The sequence below is a fragment of the Neofelis nebulosa genome, chromosome 3 (genome assembly GCF_028018385.1).
Source record: "Neofelis nebulosa isolate mNeoNeb1 chromosome 3, mNeoNeb1.pri, whole genome shotgun sequence".
Taxonomy (NCBI): Eukaryota; Metazoa; Chordata; class Mammalia; order Carnivora; family Felidae; genus Neofelis; species Neofelis nebulosa.
The window spans coordinates 188,224,485-188,238,881 of record NC_080784.1 but is presented as its reverse complement, the minus strand read 5'-3'; the positions used below and the strand labels follow the sequence as shown (position 1 = coordinate 188,238,881).

Sequence of the window (14,397 nt, the reverse complement as noted above, 5' to 3'; positions counted from 1 at the left end):
GATGAAGAAAGAAGATATAGTATACATATAAAATGGAATATTATTCAGCTATAAAAAAGAATACAATCTTGCCATTTCTGAAAGCATGGATGGATCTAGAGTGTCTTATGCTAAGCGAAATAAGTCAGACAGAGAAAGACAAATCCCGTATGATTTCACTTATATGTGGAATCTAAAAAACAAAGCAAAACAAAAAACGAACAAACAAAAGCCAGAAACAGATTCGCAAATACAGAGAACAAACTGTGGTTACCAGAGGGGAGGGAAGGGGGGGCGGGGATGGGCAAAATAGGTGAAGGGGATTAAGAGGTACAAACTTCCAGTTATAAATACGTCATGGGGATGAAAAGTACAGCATAGGGAATTAATCAATAATATTGCAATAAACTTATATGTTCACAAACAGTAACTACACTTATCCCGGTGAGCACTGCATAATATATAGAAATGTTGAATTACTATGTTATATACCTGAAACTAGTATAACATTACATGTCAACTATACTTCAGTAAAAAAAAAAAAATAATAAATTATGAGCAAACATTTCTAATGCAGTGCTATTTCAAAACAGTAACACTTTAAAACAACCAAAATTTATAATAGGAGTATGATTAAACAAATTTTCATGTACTTACTAAAACTAATGTCATACAACACATTAAAAGCCTGATAGTAAAAGGCCGGTGAAGATATGAAAATTTCCTATTAAAATACTAACTGAAAAGTCAGGATGCAAAATTATATATACAAAATGACTATGGTATGAATATAATGTATAAAATTATCCATAGGGAAAAAATACTATGTATAACTGTACATCTTAGAATTACAAATAACTTTTCTACTAGTTTATATTTTTGACATTTTTACAAGAAGATTAAATTATTCATAATATAATACATAATACAATAATAAAAATGTTTTAACAGAAACCTGGGTGTGGGTATACACGGTGGAAGCTTTCTGAATCCTCTTTGGAACAAAGTAACTGCCTTTTACAACATTCTGCACACTCATATTTAATAGATTCAGCTGAGTTGTTATCATGATCCACAGTAGTATTTCCCAAACAACGTGATGTCTATTATAGTGGTAACTGGAATTATGTAAGATAATAAAATATTACGAAATTGAATGACATATATGAAAAATAGTTTCTATCAGAAGAACCAATAAAGGTATGCCACTAAAAGAAGAGTTGTCAAATAAGTTGTAGACAGGTGGTATTGAAAATACTGGGAAAACATGGGAAATTATTATTATTATTTAATTATGTGAAAATCATAAAAACCTAGGATGATTTTGCTCTCAGACTACAACACAAATATCTTTAATTCTTTTCCTTTAAAAATCAAGAAATGAACAGTGTACACCATCTATGATACATTATCAGTGCAGTTTGTGCCAGAAAGATGAATGGATTGACAGGACATTAAAGTTGAAAGCAAAGGTCTCTGTTTCTTATACAGAAAATTTGATACTTGAATGTTTCTTTATATGATTTAGGCAAAAGCAAAATGACAAAGCTGTATACTTTAATCAACTTTTTCAACAGACCCACCAAATACTCATTCCAAATGGTCAGATAAGAAGGTCTCTGCTGCGTATGATACACACACATAAAAGCTACTTATAGGAGTAATTATAATTTATTTAAGAAATGATGTAAAGCATATGCTTTTAAGCGAATCTATGTGTGCGTATATGTGTGTAGGCATATAAAGATATGTTTACATTTGCATATGTATATGTCTGTATACACACACATACACACATAAAATATATATAAATACCATGGATTCAACTAATCTACTGCTTGACCAAATCATGCGATCATGCGATAGACCTTTCTCGTAAGGAGGTAATTTAGCAAACTCAAAGTGCGAAATTAAACTTAGCAACAATGACCATGGTGCATATAGGCACTATAGTTCTGGTTAAAGGAATCTTGTTTAAGTTACTGTTCCTTTACCCTTATCAGCAATGGCCAGAGCCAAGGAACTTCTTACTCAGACAAGCCTAAGATTCACTTTCTGGTGTAGTTTAAGTACGTCCACATAAAGCACTCAGTGCAAAGGCACTTTTTGTAACCAACTTAGAAGTCTTCCTAGGAAGTCTCTGGATGATTAAGTTACCTAGGGGTTACTCCAAGTTTTTAAGGCTCCTTCCTCTTCAGTATATAAAGTAAGACTGACTAAATGAGTCCAGAAGTCCAAATGGTAAAGAAAATCACTCTTGTTTGAGGATATGGGAATACATTTCATTTTGGTGAATGGGCAGATTTTTATTTTTCTCCTTTGCTGAAAAGATATAAAAATGGTAACATATATAGGAGAGATCATATTGTTAAGTACAATGGCAAGTGAGAAAATATTTCAATTGAAACATCGATGTAATCACTTTGCTCCTTGGGTTCAGAACTTTGCTCCCTGTTTTCTAGCTCTGTGATCTTGGGCAAGTTACTTAACATTTCTGAACCTTATTTCCTCATCTTAAAGATGGGAAAACTACCACTATCTTCATGAGGTTGTTGTGAAACCAGTCAAAAATTCCTCATGTTTGGGGCGCCTGGGTGGCTCAGTCGGTTAAGCGTTGGACTTCGGCTCAGGTCACGATCTCGCGGTTCCGAGTTCGAGCCCTGCGTCGGGCTCTGTACTGAGCTCAGAGCCTGGAGCCTTCTTCCCGTTTTGTGTATCCCTCTCTCTGCCCCTCCCCCCCTCACACACACACTCTCTCTCTCTCTCTCTTTCTCAAAAATAAATAAAACATTAATTTTTTTTTTTAATTCATCCTGTTCAAGTTTTGGGGTCTTAATCTGAAATAGGGTTATTCAAGGATCCAAAGCAATAATACACATCAGAGGATCTGGCCCCAGTCTGACACACGCAAAAAATGTCTTCTTTAAAAAAAAGAAGAAGAAATGAAAATATTTCTAGGTAACTTCTTATCCAGTGTTGTTTGTACTATTTGTTAATTTCATTAATCACATAGAGAATACATGCTATCATTTAACACATATTTCATACACACACACACACACACACACACACATAACTACACACGGTTCCAAGTGATATATAAGGCTTACCTGCAGTTCCAGAGAGTTCCACACTTAAGGTTCGTTCAATAGTCTTGTTCTCAAATGGGGAACCCTTGGGGTCACTGGAAGATATGGCACATTTATAAAAACAAACTGAAATGGAGTTGCTGTAGCCAAATGTATTAGAACCCCCTTCCCTTTCTGAAAATGGTTACATTTCTTAATACTTACTTTGGTGACTCTGGGGTCAGAGGAAGAGATAAAGTTGTTGGTTTGGCTAAAGGAAAGAAAAGGAAACTAATTATGAAATATTGAGGGTTTTTTTTAGACTTTTTTTACTACAATCAGGTTGGAAACTGGAAACTGGAAAACTAAAGTACGGAAATCCCTGAATATTGGATCAAAGTCAGACAACAGTCCATTATGCTAAAACAAATTCCAAACAACATTTGCATCAGTAAGCTATCATTCAAAACCACATACAAAAACCAGAATTTTCCCCAAAATGTAGCATCTCAGTTAAGGATACAAATTTTGCATCATACCATCAGAGAGAAATAATGTTTTCTATTTTAATTTGGAATACAGTACACGGTTTGTTTAGACAAGAAAACAGCAGAATAACTATCAGACAACAGAACGTTATGAATATTCAGTTGATTTTTCTCCTAAAATGTATAATTTTACATCTAGCCCTGAGAATAGGTTATATCTATGAGGCCAAAGCTCAAAGCAATAACCATTCCATTTACTGAAAATTAATTGAGAGATTATGACAAATTGTGGACATTGACCCAGATGGTTTAAAAGAGGTTTAGATCCCCAAATCTTACAGACTACAGAAGTAAAATACTGCATTTATCAGTTGAGAGATCAACAGACTTGCAAAGAGAGAGCTCATTTACTTCCTTTTATGCTTCCTAAATCTTACCTCCTACAGGTGGCATTTCCTAATTAGGAGGGGTGGAGTAAGAATATTCTCACTCCAAAATTTCAATTGCTTCTCCTTGGCAGTCTTGTATTTTGAACAGAAGGAGGGGAAAACATGATGAGAAACGCACTTGGGATATACATCCACATATTATGCATCTATGTGCTTATCTATAAAGATATATTTATATGTAAGTAAGTTTATGTCAATTTCTTCTCATTAACATAACTACTTTCAAAAGGTCAAGAGGTAGTCATTTACGTAATGAAAATCCTAGACTTGAAAATACAAAGGTCTCTAGAACAAACTCCTATTTTATAGATGAAAAACCTGAGGTCTAACGATATGAAATGATATTTCGAAGGGCCATAAAACTAGTTCCTGGCAGAGTCAGCCCAGAATGTTTCCTTTTTCCTATTACCAAAAGGAATTGCATTCGATAGATATTAAAGTAAATTAATCAACCCCAGTAATTAAGGTCCTTTGAAATGTGAAAATATTATTTATGTCCAAATTAGGCTGAAATTACATACTTTACTTGGATAAATAGTATTTACATATTTAATTTGTCGATTTAGATTTGGTTTTTAAACAATTGAATGGTTTATCATCTATCCAGTGTGCATCCAGAAATATGAAGTTCATGCTGTCTTCTACAAATTAGGTACATTGATTGATCGGCTTTTATATATACAGATAAATGAACTGGGTTTTACATTAATTGTTTTAGTATGTCTGATATAATGAGCCTTTCCAAAAGAGCACACTTGTGAAAGAAATTTACCAACTTTTTCAGTGTTCAACTAATAATTAGGATCACGCATACAGGTTCCATGGAAAATGTCACCAGATAGGAACTGTGTGCTATAGGTCACACAATAAATAGACATTGAAAATTGGTCTTTGAAATTCCAGTTTTCAAGGTGTAGGGTAGGCTACCTGAAATGCTCAAAGGAAGATTCCTAACATTCTGATAGTTGGGTATAGGTGATCATGATACCATGATTCCTGAATATGCCCACGGTCACAAAAACTACCACTAGGGGAGTATTGATAATGGTTTCCTGGGAGTTTAATCCACACCATTCCAATGACTGATAGACCAGGGCCTCTAAGATCCTTGAGGGCAAGAATGCATCTTTTTTCTTCAGATCATGGTATTTTGGACCACGTAGATCCTTGGTTATTGTCTCTAATTGTGAATATATATTTTTTCGGTTTGAATAATAATTTAAGTAAGTCCTGAAGCTGAGCATTTATTTCCTGTTGGTTATCCACAGCCAACCATTTTGTTTTTTGTTTTAGGCCTTTGATAACTTCAGGAATTTTGTGTGTTTTTTTGGTCATTCGTTTTTGTTTTTTGTGTTTTGTTAACAGGCTTTGTTCTGGGATAAACTTTTTATGCTTTGCCACAGATAAAATATCTTTTTTAAAAACCCATACAGGGGCACATGGGTGGCTCAGTCGGTTAAGCGGCCGACTTCAGCTCAGGTCATGATCTTGTGGTCCGTGAGTTTGAGCCCCGCGTCGGGCTCTGTGCTGACCGCTCAGAGCCTGGAGCCTGGTTCAGATTCTGTGTCTCCCTCTCTCTCTGACCCTCCCCCCGTTCATGCTTTGTCTCTGTCTCAAAAATAAATAAATGTTTAAAAAAATTTTTTTAAATAAATAAATAAATAAATAAATAAAAAACCATACAAAGCAGGTCTCTAAGGAATATATCCTCCACAGGCCAAGTTAACGCGCCACTGTCATGGTTTTTTAAGAGGTTACAGTAATATTAGTGGTAAATGGATTTAAAAAACAAACAAACCAAGAACCTCCCAAACTCTCAAAATCCAAAAGGGCCAAATAAAGTCTTAACAATGTAAAAATTAAAAAGATGTTTAGGGATGCCTGGGTGGCTCAGTCGGTTAAGCACTGAACTCTTGGTTTCAGCTCAGGTCAGGCTCATGGTTGGTGGTTCAAGCCCCGCAGGGAGCTCTGTGCTGACAGTGCAGAGCCTGCTTGGGATTCTCCCTCTCCCTCTCTCTCTCTTTCTCTGTCCCTTCTGCACTGGCGCTGTCTCTGTTTCTCTCAAAATAAATTAATGAACTAAAAAAAAAAAAAAAAAAAAAAAAAAACCACCATGTTTAGAACATGTGCTGTTTGTCTGGCTTCACGCACTACAGGGTTTCAGCCGGTTTAGGACTCCAAATTCAGCTCCAAAAACGCTGAACGCATGACTAGGACACACTAGGACCAGGGGGAGAGCAGCCCAGTGAATTTTTCATCCCCTCGCTAGAGCAAGCCCAGCTGGCCCCCTTCCTCTGAGGCTCTCTCCACACCACTGCGTCCCAAAGCGCCGCGGGTTCTGCTCTAAGCAAAACTGTTCCCGCACATGCGTGTGAGGGGCCAATCAGGGCAAGGTGAGCTACAAAACAGCTTGGCCCATTTCAAGAAATCTCTTTCCCCGAACCGACAGAAAAGGATGGCCAAGTGATTTTGAGATAACCACCAGGGAAAACCTCATTGAAAGCCAATTTCAAACTCTGAAAGAAGGTTCTAGAAGGTTTATGGGGACGTAGGGATGAGAGAGGGAAATTCAAAACACTGGAAAGAAAATACTTATTAAAAGCAGCAGCAACGGCATACCTGTATGAAATAATCATGGTTCAAAACAGGGATCAGGGACTACCACTCTGCAGCTGGAAGGGGAAGTTGAGGAAACAAAAGGGGAAAAAAAGAAGTGGGTGTTTGTAATGGCTATTTTACAATATGCCTGCTTCCACTATAAGGTTAAAGGTAGGGCAAATGTGGAAGCTGGGATATTTTAAAGCAACAGCAACTTTCATAAGCTTCTCAGACAGGACTTTTGTGAGGGAAGAGCCAAAAAGAAAGAAAATTATATCTCGGCCAAGGCAGGTTTTCCCCAAATCACCCTGATCTGCCTCAGAAGCATCAGCCTTCCAGCAATGTATGGGAATAATAAAAATCACCCCAGATGCTTAGTTTGCTCTCGGCCATATTTTTTAATAGAAAGCAAATGAAAATAAATTCCAGGAATTTCCAAATCACTATTTACAAAATAAAATCTATGAGTGTAACATGTGGTCTTAAAAAAAAAGAAAGAAAGAAAGGAAAGAATACACTTAATAATTGGGAGAGGCTGCATACATTATTATGTACTATTTCTTAAGGTATATACAGCAAATCAACAATGCCTCACTTTTGCCATTATTAGAAGGGGGGAAAAATAAAATCTTTTTAATATTGGCTAGCCCAGCTTGCTCAGAATTTCAATTATCTCAGCAATTCAGATTTCACATAAACCTTGTCCGAGGTAGCTATTCCCTTTACATGCCCGCCCCCCACCCTCCCCGTCCAGTTCACATTTCAGGTGCCTTTTGGTGATTATGAATTCGGCCGCATTATCAGCCAAAGAGGACATGTTCAACCTGTGTCCAAGGAAAGATTTTTTTTATTTTCCTTAATCTCTACCCAAGTGCTGAATCCTCTTTCCAGAGAGACGGCCGCGGAGCGAAAGCCCAAAGTGGGGGCATCGCAGCCCGGTGCAGGCTGGGTTTGCCTTCGGCTCCCTCCCCGGCAGCCTGTGTTTGGGTCCCCAGCCTACCTTGTAAATGTTGAGACTGCGACTGTGTGTGGGACTTCTTTTTGGAGGTGCATTTGTCTCTGCTACTGTTCCTGTTCTCTGTGGGTTTGATATGAGGTGGGTCATCATTTGTGGTCAGATATTTGAGCAGCTCCGAGCAGGGACGTCTTTGTGGCTTTTGCTGTTGACAAATGCTCCTCGCTTTATTGCTCCATGAATTCTCGGTCTTAAAAACGAGGCATAAAGAAAAAGCTAAAATTAGTGAACTGAACCTTATCAGAATGGATATAGGTTTTCTGAAGAGATGAGATTTTCAATGAAGTGTTCAGTCTAAGTGTACTAGATCTATGAGCTGTGAATAATTGTTTGCAGAACAAGGAAAGAAAATTACATTTAAAATTCCTAAATGACATTTAGGCAGCTTTTTATTTCATTTCTCCTACATTTCAATGTTCCTACTCAGCAACATGTAACTAACAAGACCCTATAGCGCCTTTACTGTGAATAAAAAAAAATAAGCTGGTTTAAGCCTTAATTTGCCACTGATTGCTGGAGCCCTGTATTCACAATTCTCTTAAGTACCCCTTAACGCTCCGTTTTCACTCACAGTGAATGGCAAGACAAACATTGTTTAATACAGCCCGCTAACCGAATTATGTCATTGCCAGCATTCTATCCAATTAATGGCAGAGACAGATCTTTTGCGGTGATTCCAGAACAGTCTTTCTCAGGTTAGACAGCTGGCAAAACGGCAGTCCTGCATCTTAAAGTCACTCCTAGATAATACCAGCCTATCAGCAAATTTTATTGTAACCCACATTGCCGCACGTATTAATAAAGTGGGCAAGGAGTAACAGACGGTGGAACTTCCATTCCAATCATCCGAAGACAAAGCATAAATGAACTCTTTCTAGTTTAAAGTAGCTGGAGTGCTGCTTTTGGAAACCCATTTCATATAGTTTCACAGTTAGAAAGCAACTGCGGGATCCCAACTGAATACGTAGAAATAAACCTATCCTTTGTTTTACAGCTTCAAGCAAAATCCTTTGTTAGTTTCCCTCCTATATTACAAAGTTCACATCGTACCTTAACGACTGCAGGGTTTGTTCTGATCCTGTGATTATGGTTTGCATGGTTCTGGGTACTGAGACCACTGCATTCATTATAACTTAGCTGAGTATTGGCTGGTGCCAGTAAGAGCTTCTTAAGCTAGAAACATATCAGGGGGAAAAACAAGAGAAGTTATGCATCTTTTAAGCATCCGAGTAAGCTATTGAAATTTTAAACTTTAAAATTAATTAATTATAATTATAAACATTAATTCCATCACTCTCTAATTATATTCACACCTCGGCACAATAGTGCTAAAGGAAACATATTTCGAAAAAGAAAAATTTGGCATTATACTACCAACTGTGAAAGTATGTCCTTTCCCTACATTTGGGACTAAGTGTTGTCTACTTTGATTTTTTTTTTTTAAAGATAAAATAAGGCAAAAGCATCTTCCTGAAAGGGTTTCTAAATACCTACTAGATGAGAAATGCTGCCTTGCTAAATGAGGAACTGGGGACTGGGGACAGAATCTATGTATTCTGACCCCTCAATAACCCAAATGCATCAAGTGAAAATATATACAATATTCCGCAATGCTTTGAAGGATATTTCACAATCCATTTTAACTTTACTGATTCAAATATTTGTGATGAAAGTGTGGCTATCACTGAAAAAGATTTGTAAGTAGATAGAGTCGGGAGATGTGATTCTGGTTCAGGCAAAGCATTTACTCTCTCTTTTTTTCTTAAGTTTATTTATTCATTGTTAGAGAGATTGTGTGTGTACACGTGTACGTCAGCAGGGGAGGGACAGAGAGAGAGGAAGAGAGAGAATCTCAAGCAGGCTCCGCATTGTCAGCGCAGAGCCCAACACGGGGCTCGATCTCACAAAGCCATGAGACCATGACCTGAGCTGAAATGGAGTCAGATGCTTAAACCGACTGAGCCACCCAGTCGCCCTGTCATTTACTCTTTCTTGACCCCTGTTTCTTCATTTGACTTGCTGGCTTGCTGGGACGTCCCTGCTTGGACAGGCAGGATGACTCTGAATCAACAACCCCTCCTAGTCGAATCAGTTACGCAGATGCAAATCATCTGGTATCAATGTAAAGAAATCAGAGAAATGGAGAAACGGGGTGTGTGTGTGTGTGTGTGTGTGTGTGTGTGTGTTGGGGGCCAGGTAACAATTACTTATGGGACAGTTTCTTCTAAACCAGAAAACTCAAAATGCACAGGCATACGAATAGAGTCTCCGTATGTTTACATGGAGTGCTTTCCACATTTAAAAAACTTAGAGATGGGAGAGAAACAACCTCTAAATGGCATGCCAAGGAACATTATTAAAGTTTGGAGAACAGCATTCCATAATTTACATAGTGTGGTCTTACATCAGATTTATGGCAAATGACAAATGGCTACCATAGATGAGAAGGTAAACTGTGTCTTAGAACTAATAAAATTCTGGTCAAGCACTGCATCGAAAAGAAAATTTACTCTTCATTGCCAACAAATTCACTCTTCATTGCCTACCATAAATTTAGGGAACTTAGGTTGCAAATGTGCTATTATTTTTCAATCTTCATAAGAATTATGGATCTAAAACCTTAAAATATTGCATATCCCTTTTTCTACCTTTTATTTCTAGAATCATGGGCATAAGAATAAAACTACAGATATGTCGATTATCACATAATTTATGATGGTGAAAAAACAGGACAAAGACCAAATATCCAACCATAAGAAACCTCTTAATGAATTAGAACATCTCCAAACAGTAAAGTCATGTATAACACTAACAGTTATGCATATCTAAAATTCATAAATATGATGACAGATCTTAAAACAAGAGGAGATTTCAACCTTTTTATATCAGAGATGATTTGAAATCACAGGTGAATTTTTGGTGCGATCATTTCGGGTCATCTACATCTTCTAAGTTTCTACCATGAACATAAATAATGCTAAGAAATAACGATACACACACATCCACAGCCATAGACAGTTAAAAACAAACTTCCGTAAGACTACGTGAAGCCTGTTAACAACCAACATTCTTGCACACAAAATCACAAGAATTTGCAGCTCCGAGTGTGCTCGGGAATTATTTTGGCATCAGTCTAAATTAAAAACCCAAACCTTATTGTTACTACGTCATACCCATGCAGCGGGTAGCCAGAGGCAACTCCAATTCCCGTTAAACACTAGGAAGGGTTCTTACTAGAGACGTCTCTTCTGCCTCCTGAGGCGGAGGGGTGCCGTCAGGCATGGAGGAAGGACTAGCCTCATTCTCAGTGGTCACATCTCCATCTGTCAGCGCATCAAATGAGGGCAATCCGTCTTCATCCACAGGGAGACTGTCCAGTGTCTCTGTGAGGACTGCTAGCAAGTTCGCCTCGTTCTCTTCATCTATCTTCTGCAAAAACGGAAAAACAGACGTCGTGATGAGCTGACGTTGGGCGATAGGTAACGCTATCAATCAGCATAGGCGGATCATGTTTATCCAAATGAGTAAACTATTCGTGAAATTTTGAAGGTTCATGCCGGAATACAAAAGATCCTGTCTTCCTCAAACTCCAAATTCACTCTGGGTCTGAATCCGACAATTAACTGATACCTCTCGGTACCGGTCTTTGATTGTTGAGCTGTCCAATTTAGCAATTTATGGCATCAGTGCTTATCACAACTGGGTATGACTCCGTCTTGCTCGCACTTTCCCCATGTTTATGCCTTGTTTCCCTAACCAAAGGAGAAGGTCTAGAGAATCTCAGAACTTGAGAGAATTTTAACCATCATCTATTTCATCTGCGGATGCAGTGTTTCAATCTCCTGTACAGGCAAAATGTTTAGATAACCCTCAGTTTGAACAGCACGAGAAACTGAAACGATACCAAGAGGAACTATACACTTTCATGGTTTCCATTATAATCTCATCACTGAACACTCCACAGCCATTTATTTCCCTCCCTGACATCTCTCCCAACTTTAGTCATAAATCTACCACTGCCCACTGGACATTTCTACCTGATAATGGCTCCCTCATCCTTCAAAACCCAAACTCAGGCCCTTTCACAACCAAACTGCTGTTTCCCTTGACTTCCTGAGTTTGGGTAACAGTTCTGCAGACTCAAACTCTAGAACTACCCCGAGTCTTCTTTATCTGGTCAGTCATTAAGTAGAGTCTTGCTTTGTAACGTCTCTCAAATGCATTCATTTCTTGCGGCTGGGGTACTAGTCTAGTGCAACATTACTTTGAATGGGGGCTCCTGAAAACATATCCTAACTCGTTTCTCCAACTCCCACAATCATGCCCATCGACACACCCTTGGAGAGTTAAGCTTCAGGCATTCATTCCATAAACATCTGCACACCTACAATACCAGGGCCATGCCTGGTGTTAGAGATAAAAAGAGAAAGACCAACCTTCGCCCTCATAAAACTTTCAGTGCCAGGGAAGAATGTGTAAATAATGTATTATAAAAGATGATATTTATTTCAGGACTCTGCACAAAAACTTTCAAGATCTCCCAAGTTGGGGCTTATACACCTTGTTTAGAGGAACATGTGCTATACCCCATGCACCTGGGCAACCAGGGCCAGTGCTGGTACACGGTATCGTCATTGCTTCCTTGCTGAATAATTCCTTGATCTGCATTTAGTACCTAGAATGTATGTTGTGTAGATCACTTTTTCCCCCTTCTGATAGCACTCCACATTGTTTGTCCAATTTGACCTGCTTCATAAATCTTTTTTTTTTTAAGTTCTGTATGCTATGACATTAACAATATCGGCTAAATTATCCCACACAGATTCTATTACAAAAGGCACCTAAGCTACTGACATCTAATGAAGCCAGCAGTGCCCACACGTCCTTTCTCTCTAGCACTCAACTCCAGTTAATTGACCTGACAAAATTACAAGAATCACAGAATAAGACAGCTAATCAGAAAATCAAATTGTATTACTAGAGAAATTAGGCAGGCCTTTATCACGTATACATTCTATTTTCACATAAAAATTGTTTTCCTTCATTACTGAGGAGTCCCCCACCCAGGAATAAAACTACAGACTTCTTTCTCTTTTGGATTCAAGGGCCCAAAAAGAGCCATTTGTCCTCACGGTGGATTTCACTAGCATTTCTTACCTTTGCATAATGTATCTCTCTAATGCTCCTGGACTTAACGCTATGAGTCAAGTGGTTTTGGGCACACGGGGTAGAATGACAAGTCTCTGAGTTTGAAGACTCCAATGCAGGAGGTAAATCCTAATCAGAGGGGTAAAATGTTAACTCCGAAATGGCACCGCTTCTTCCAAAACTGACCAATGCTTCAAAAACAAATTGCTTGATTTAATAACAAAACATTAGTGAGCATATCCCCCAGCCTCCATTTTTCTGGATCTGTCCATGTAATCTGAATAATAAAGATATTGAAATGATTGTCACTTATTTTCTGTCCAGGGTCATAACCTAGTGTCCAAAGATTCCAATCTCTCCTCTTTTAATTTAGATTCCCCCACATACAAAAAACCAAATTCGGGTTATTAATCTGTCCTAAATAGAAGTCATATTTAAATTAAATATATATTGGGGTGCCTGGGTGGCTCAGTCGGTTAAGCGGCCGACTTCAGCTCAGGTTACGATCTCGCGGTCCATGAGTTCGAGCCCCGCGTCAGGCTCTGGGCTGATGGCTCAGAGCCTGGAGCCTGCTTCCGATTCTGTGTCTCCCTCTCTCTCTGCACCTCCCCCATTCATCCTCTGTCTCTCTCTGTCTCAAAAATAAATAAAATGTTAAAAATTTTTTTTTTAAAAAATTAAATATATATTATTTTAAATCATCTAAAATCACGAGACTTACATTAATGTAAATGTATGCATATTATCAAATAAAAATAGTCTTTGAAGATATCTCAAGCACACACACACACACACACACAACTCAGTGAACTGGGCTTCTTTTCCAGGTATCCCAATTTTCAGAAAGGCTTATTTCAAAGGCGTTCAAAAATAGCTCAAGAAAAACAGTTAAGAATGTTTACCAATAAATGAGTAATTTTGTTTACCCCGATTTAAATTTTGTGTTTGGCTTTCCAGCAACACTACAAGCCTCTATTTGCTTTCAATCACATAATACAATAGCGCCTTAGTTCCATCCCTCGTGTAAACAAACTACAATAATTCCAATCAAGTCAGAATGACAAAGAACACTTAAATTAACTAGTTTTCTCCAATTTCTTTAATAAAGCCCGGGTGAATGTACATCAAAAACAATGGCAGAAATAGTGGAGCCTGATAATGTCATAATTAATTTACAAGATCTGATTAAGCCACAGCCATTTAAATTCTCTCTACTGGAACCACAACGGGAGGGAGGGTTGTGGGATGGAAGATTGGCAGTGTGTGTGTGTGTGTGTGTGTGTGTGTGTGTGTGTGTTGGGGTATGTAGCTAGGGCAGGCTGGTAGTCAACCAGTATGGACTGTAATCATTATTTAATCCGTGTTCATCAGAAATGATTATTAAACCTCTTTATTACCATCCCTGAATGTGGGTGACTCAGAAGGTGCTCGGAGACCATTTAATCAAGTTGTTCTTGAATTATGGAAGAAGAAAATGTTATTATTTCAAATTCTCCATGTTTTGTCTAATCATAGAAGACCGGGGGGAAAATTAAAATATTTATTGATGACATTTTCGTTTCGAAGCTCAACACATACTCCTGTATATAAAGGTGAGTGGACATTGCTCCGCACTGTGGCAATATCAATTAGTTTAGCATGAGTTTCAACAG

At 38.0% G+C, this 14,397-nt stretch overlaps 1 protein-coding gene across 5 annotated transcripts in view; it reads right to left on the bottom strand.

Moving 5' to 3' along the window:
- Nucleotides 1–14,397, bottom strand: part of PPARGC1A (PPARG coactivator 1 alpha) — a 645,787-nt gene that overhangs the window by 30,796 nt on the left and 600,594 nt on the right. For all 5 annotated transcript variants that reach the window (XM_058722956.1, XM_058722954.1, XM_058722955.1 and 2 more), the window contains 5 exons: nucleotides 10,832–11,026; nucleotides 8,648–8,770; nucleotides 7,583–7,787; nucleotides 3,273–3,318; nucleotides 3,090–3,163 (listed from right to left, as the gene is read on the bottom strand). In XM_058722956.1, coding sequence (XP_058578939.1) covers nucleotides 3,090–3,163; nucleotides 3,273–3,318; nucleotides 7,583–7,787; nucleotides 8,648–8,770; nucleotides 10,832–11,026 — 643 coding nt within the window. The remainder of the gene's footprint in view (nucleotides 1–3,089; nucleotides 3,164–3,272; nucleotides 3,319–7,582; nucleotides 7,788–8,647; nucleotides 8,771–10,831; nucleotides 11,027–14,397) is intronic.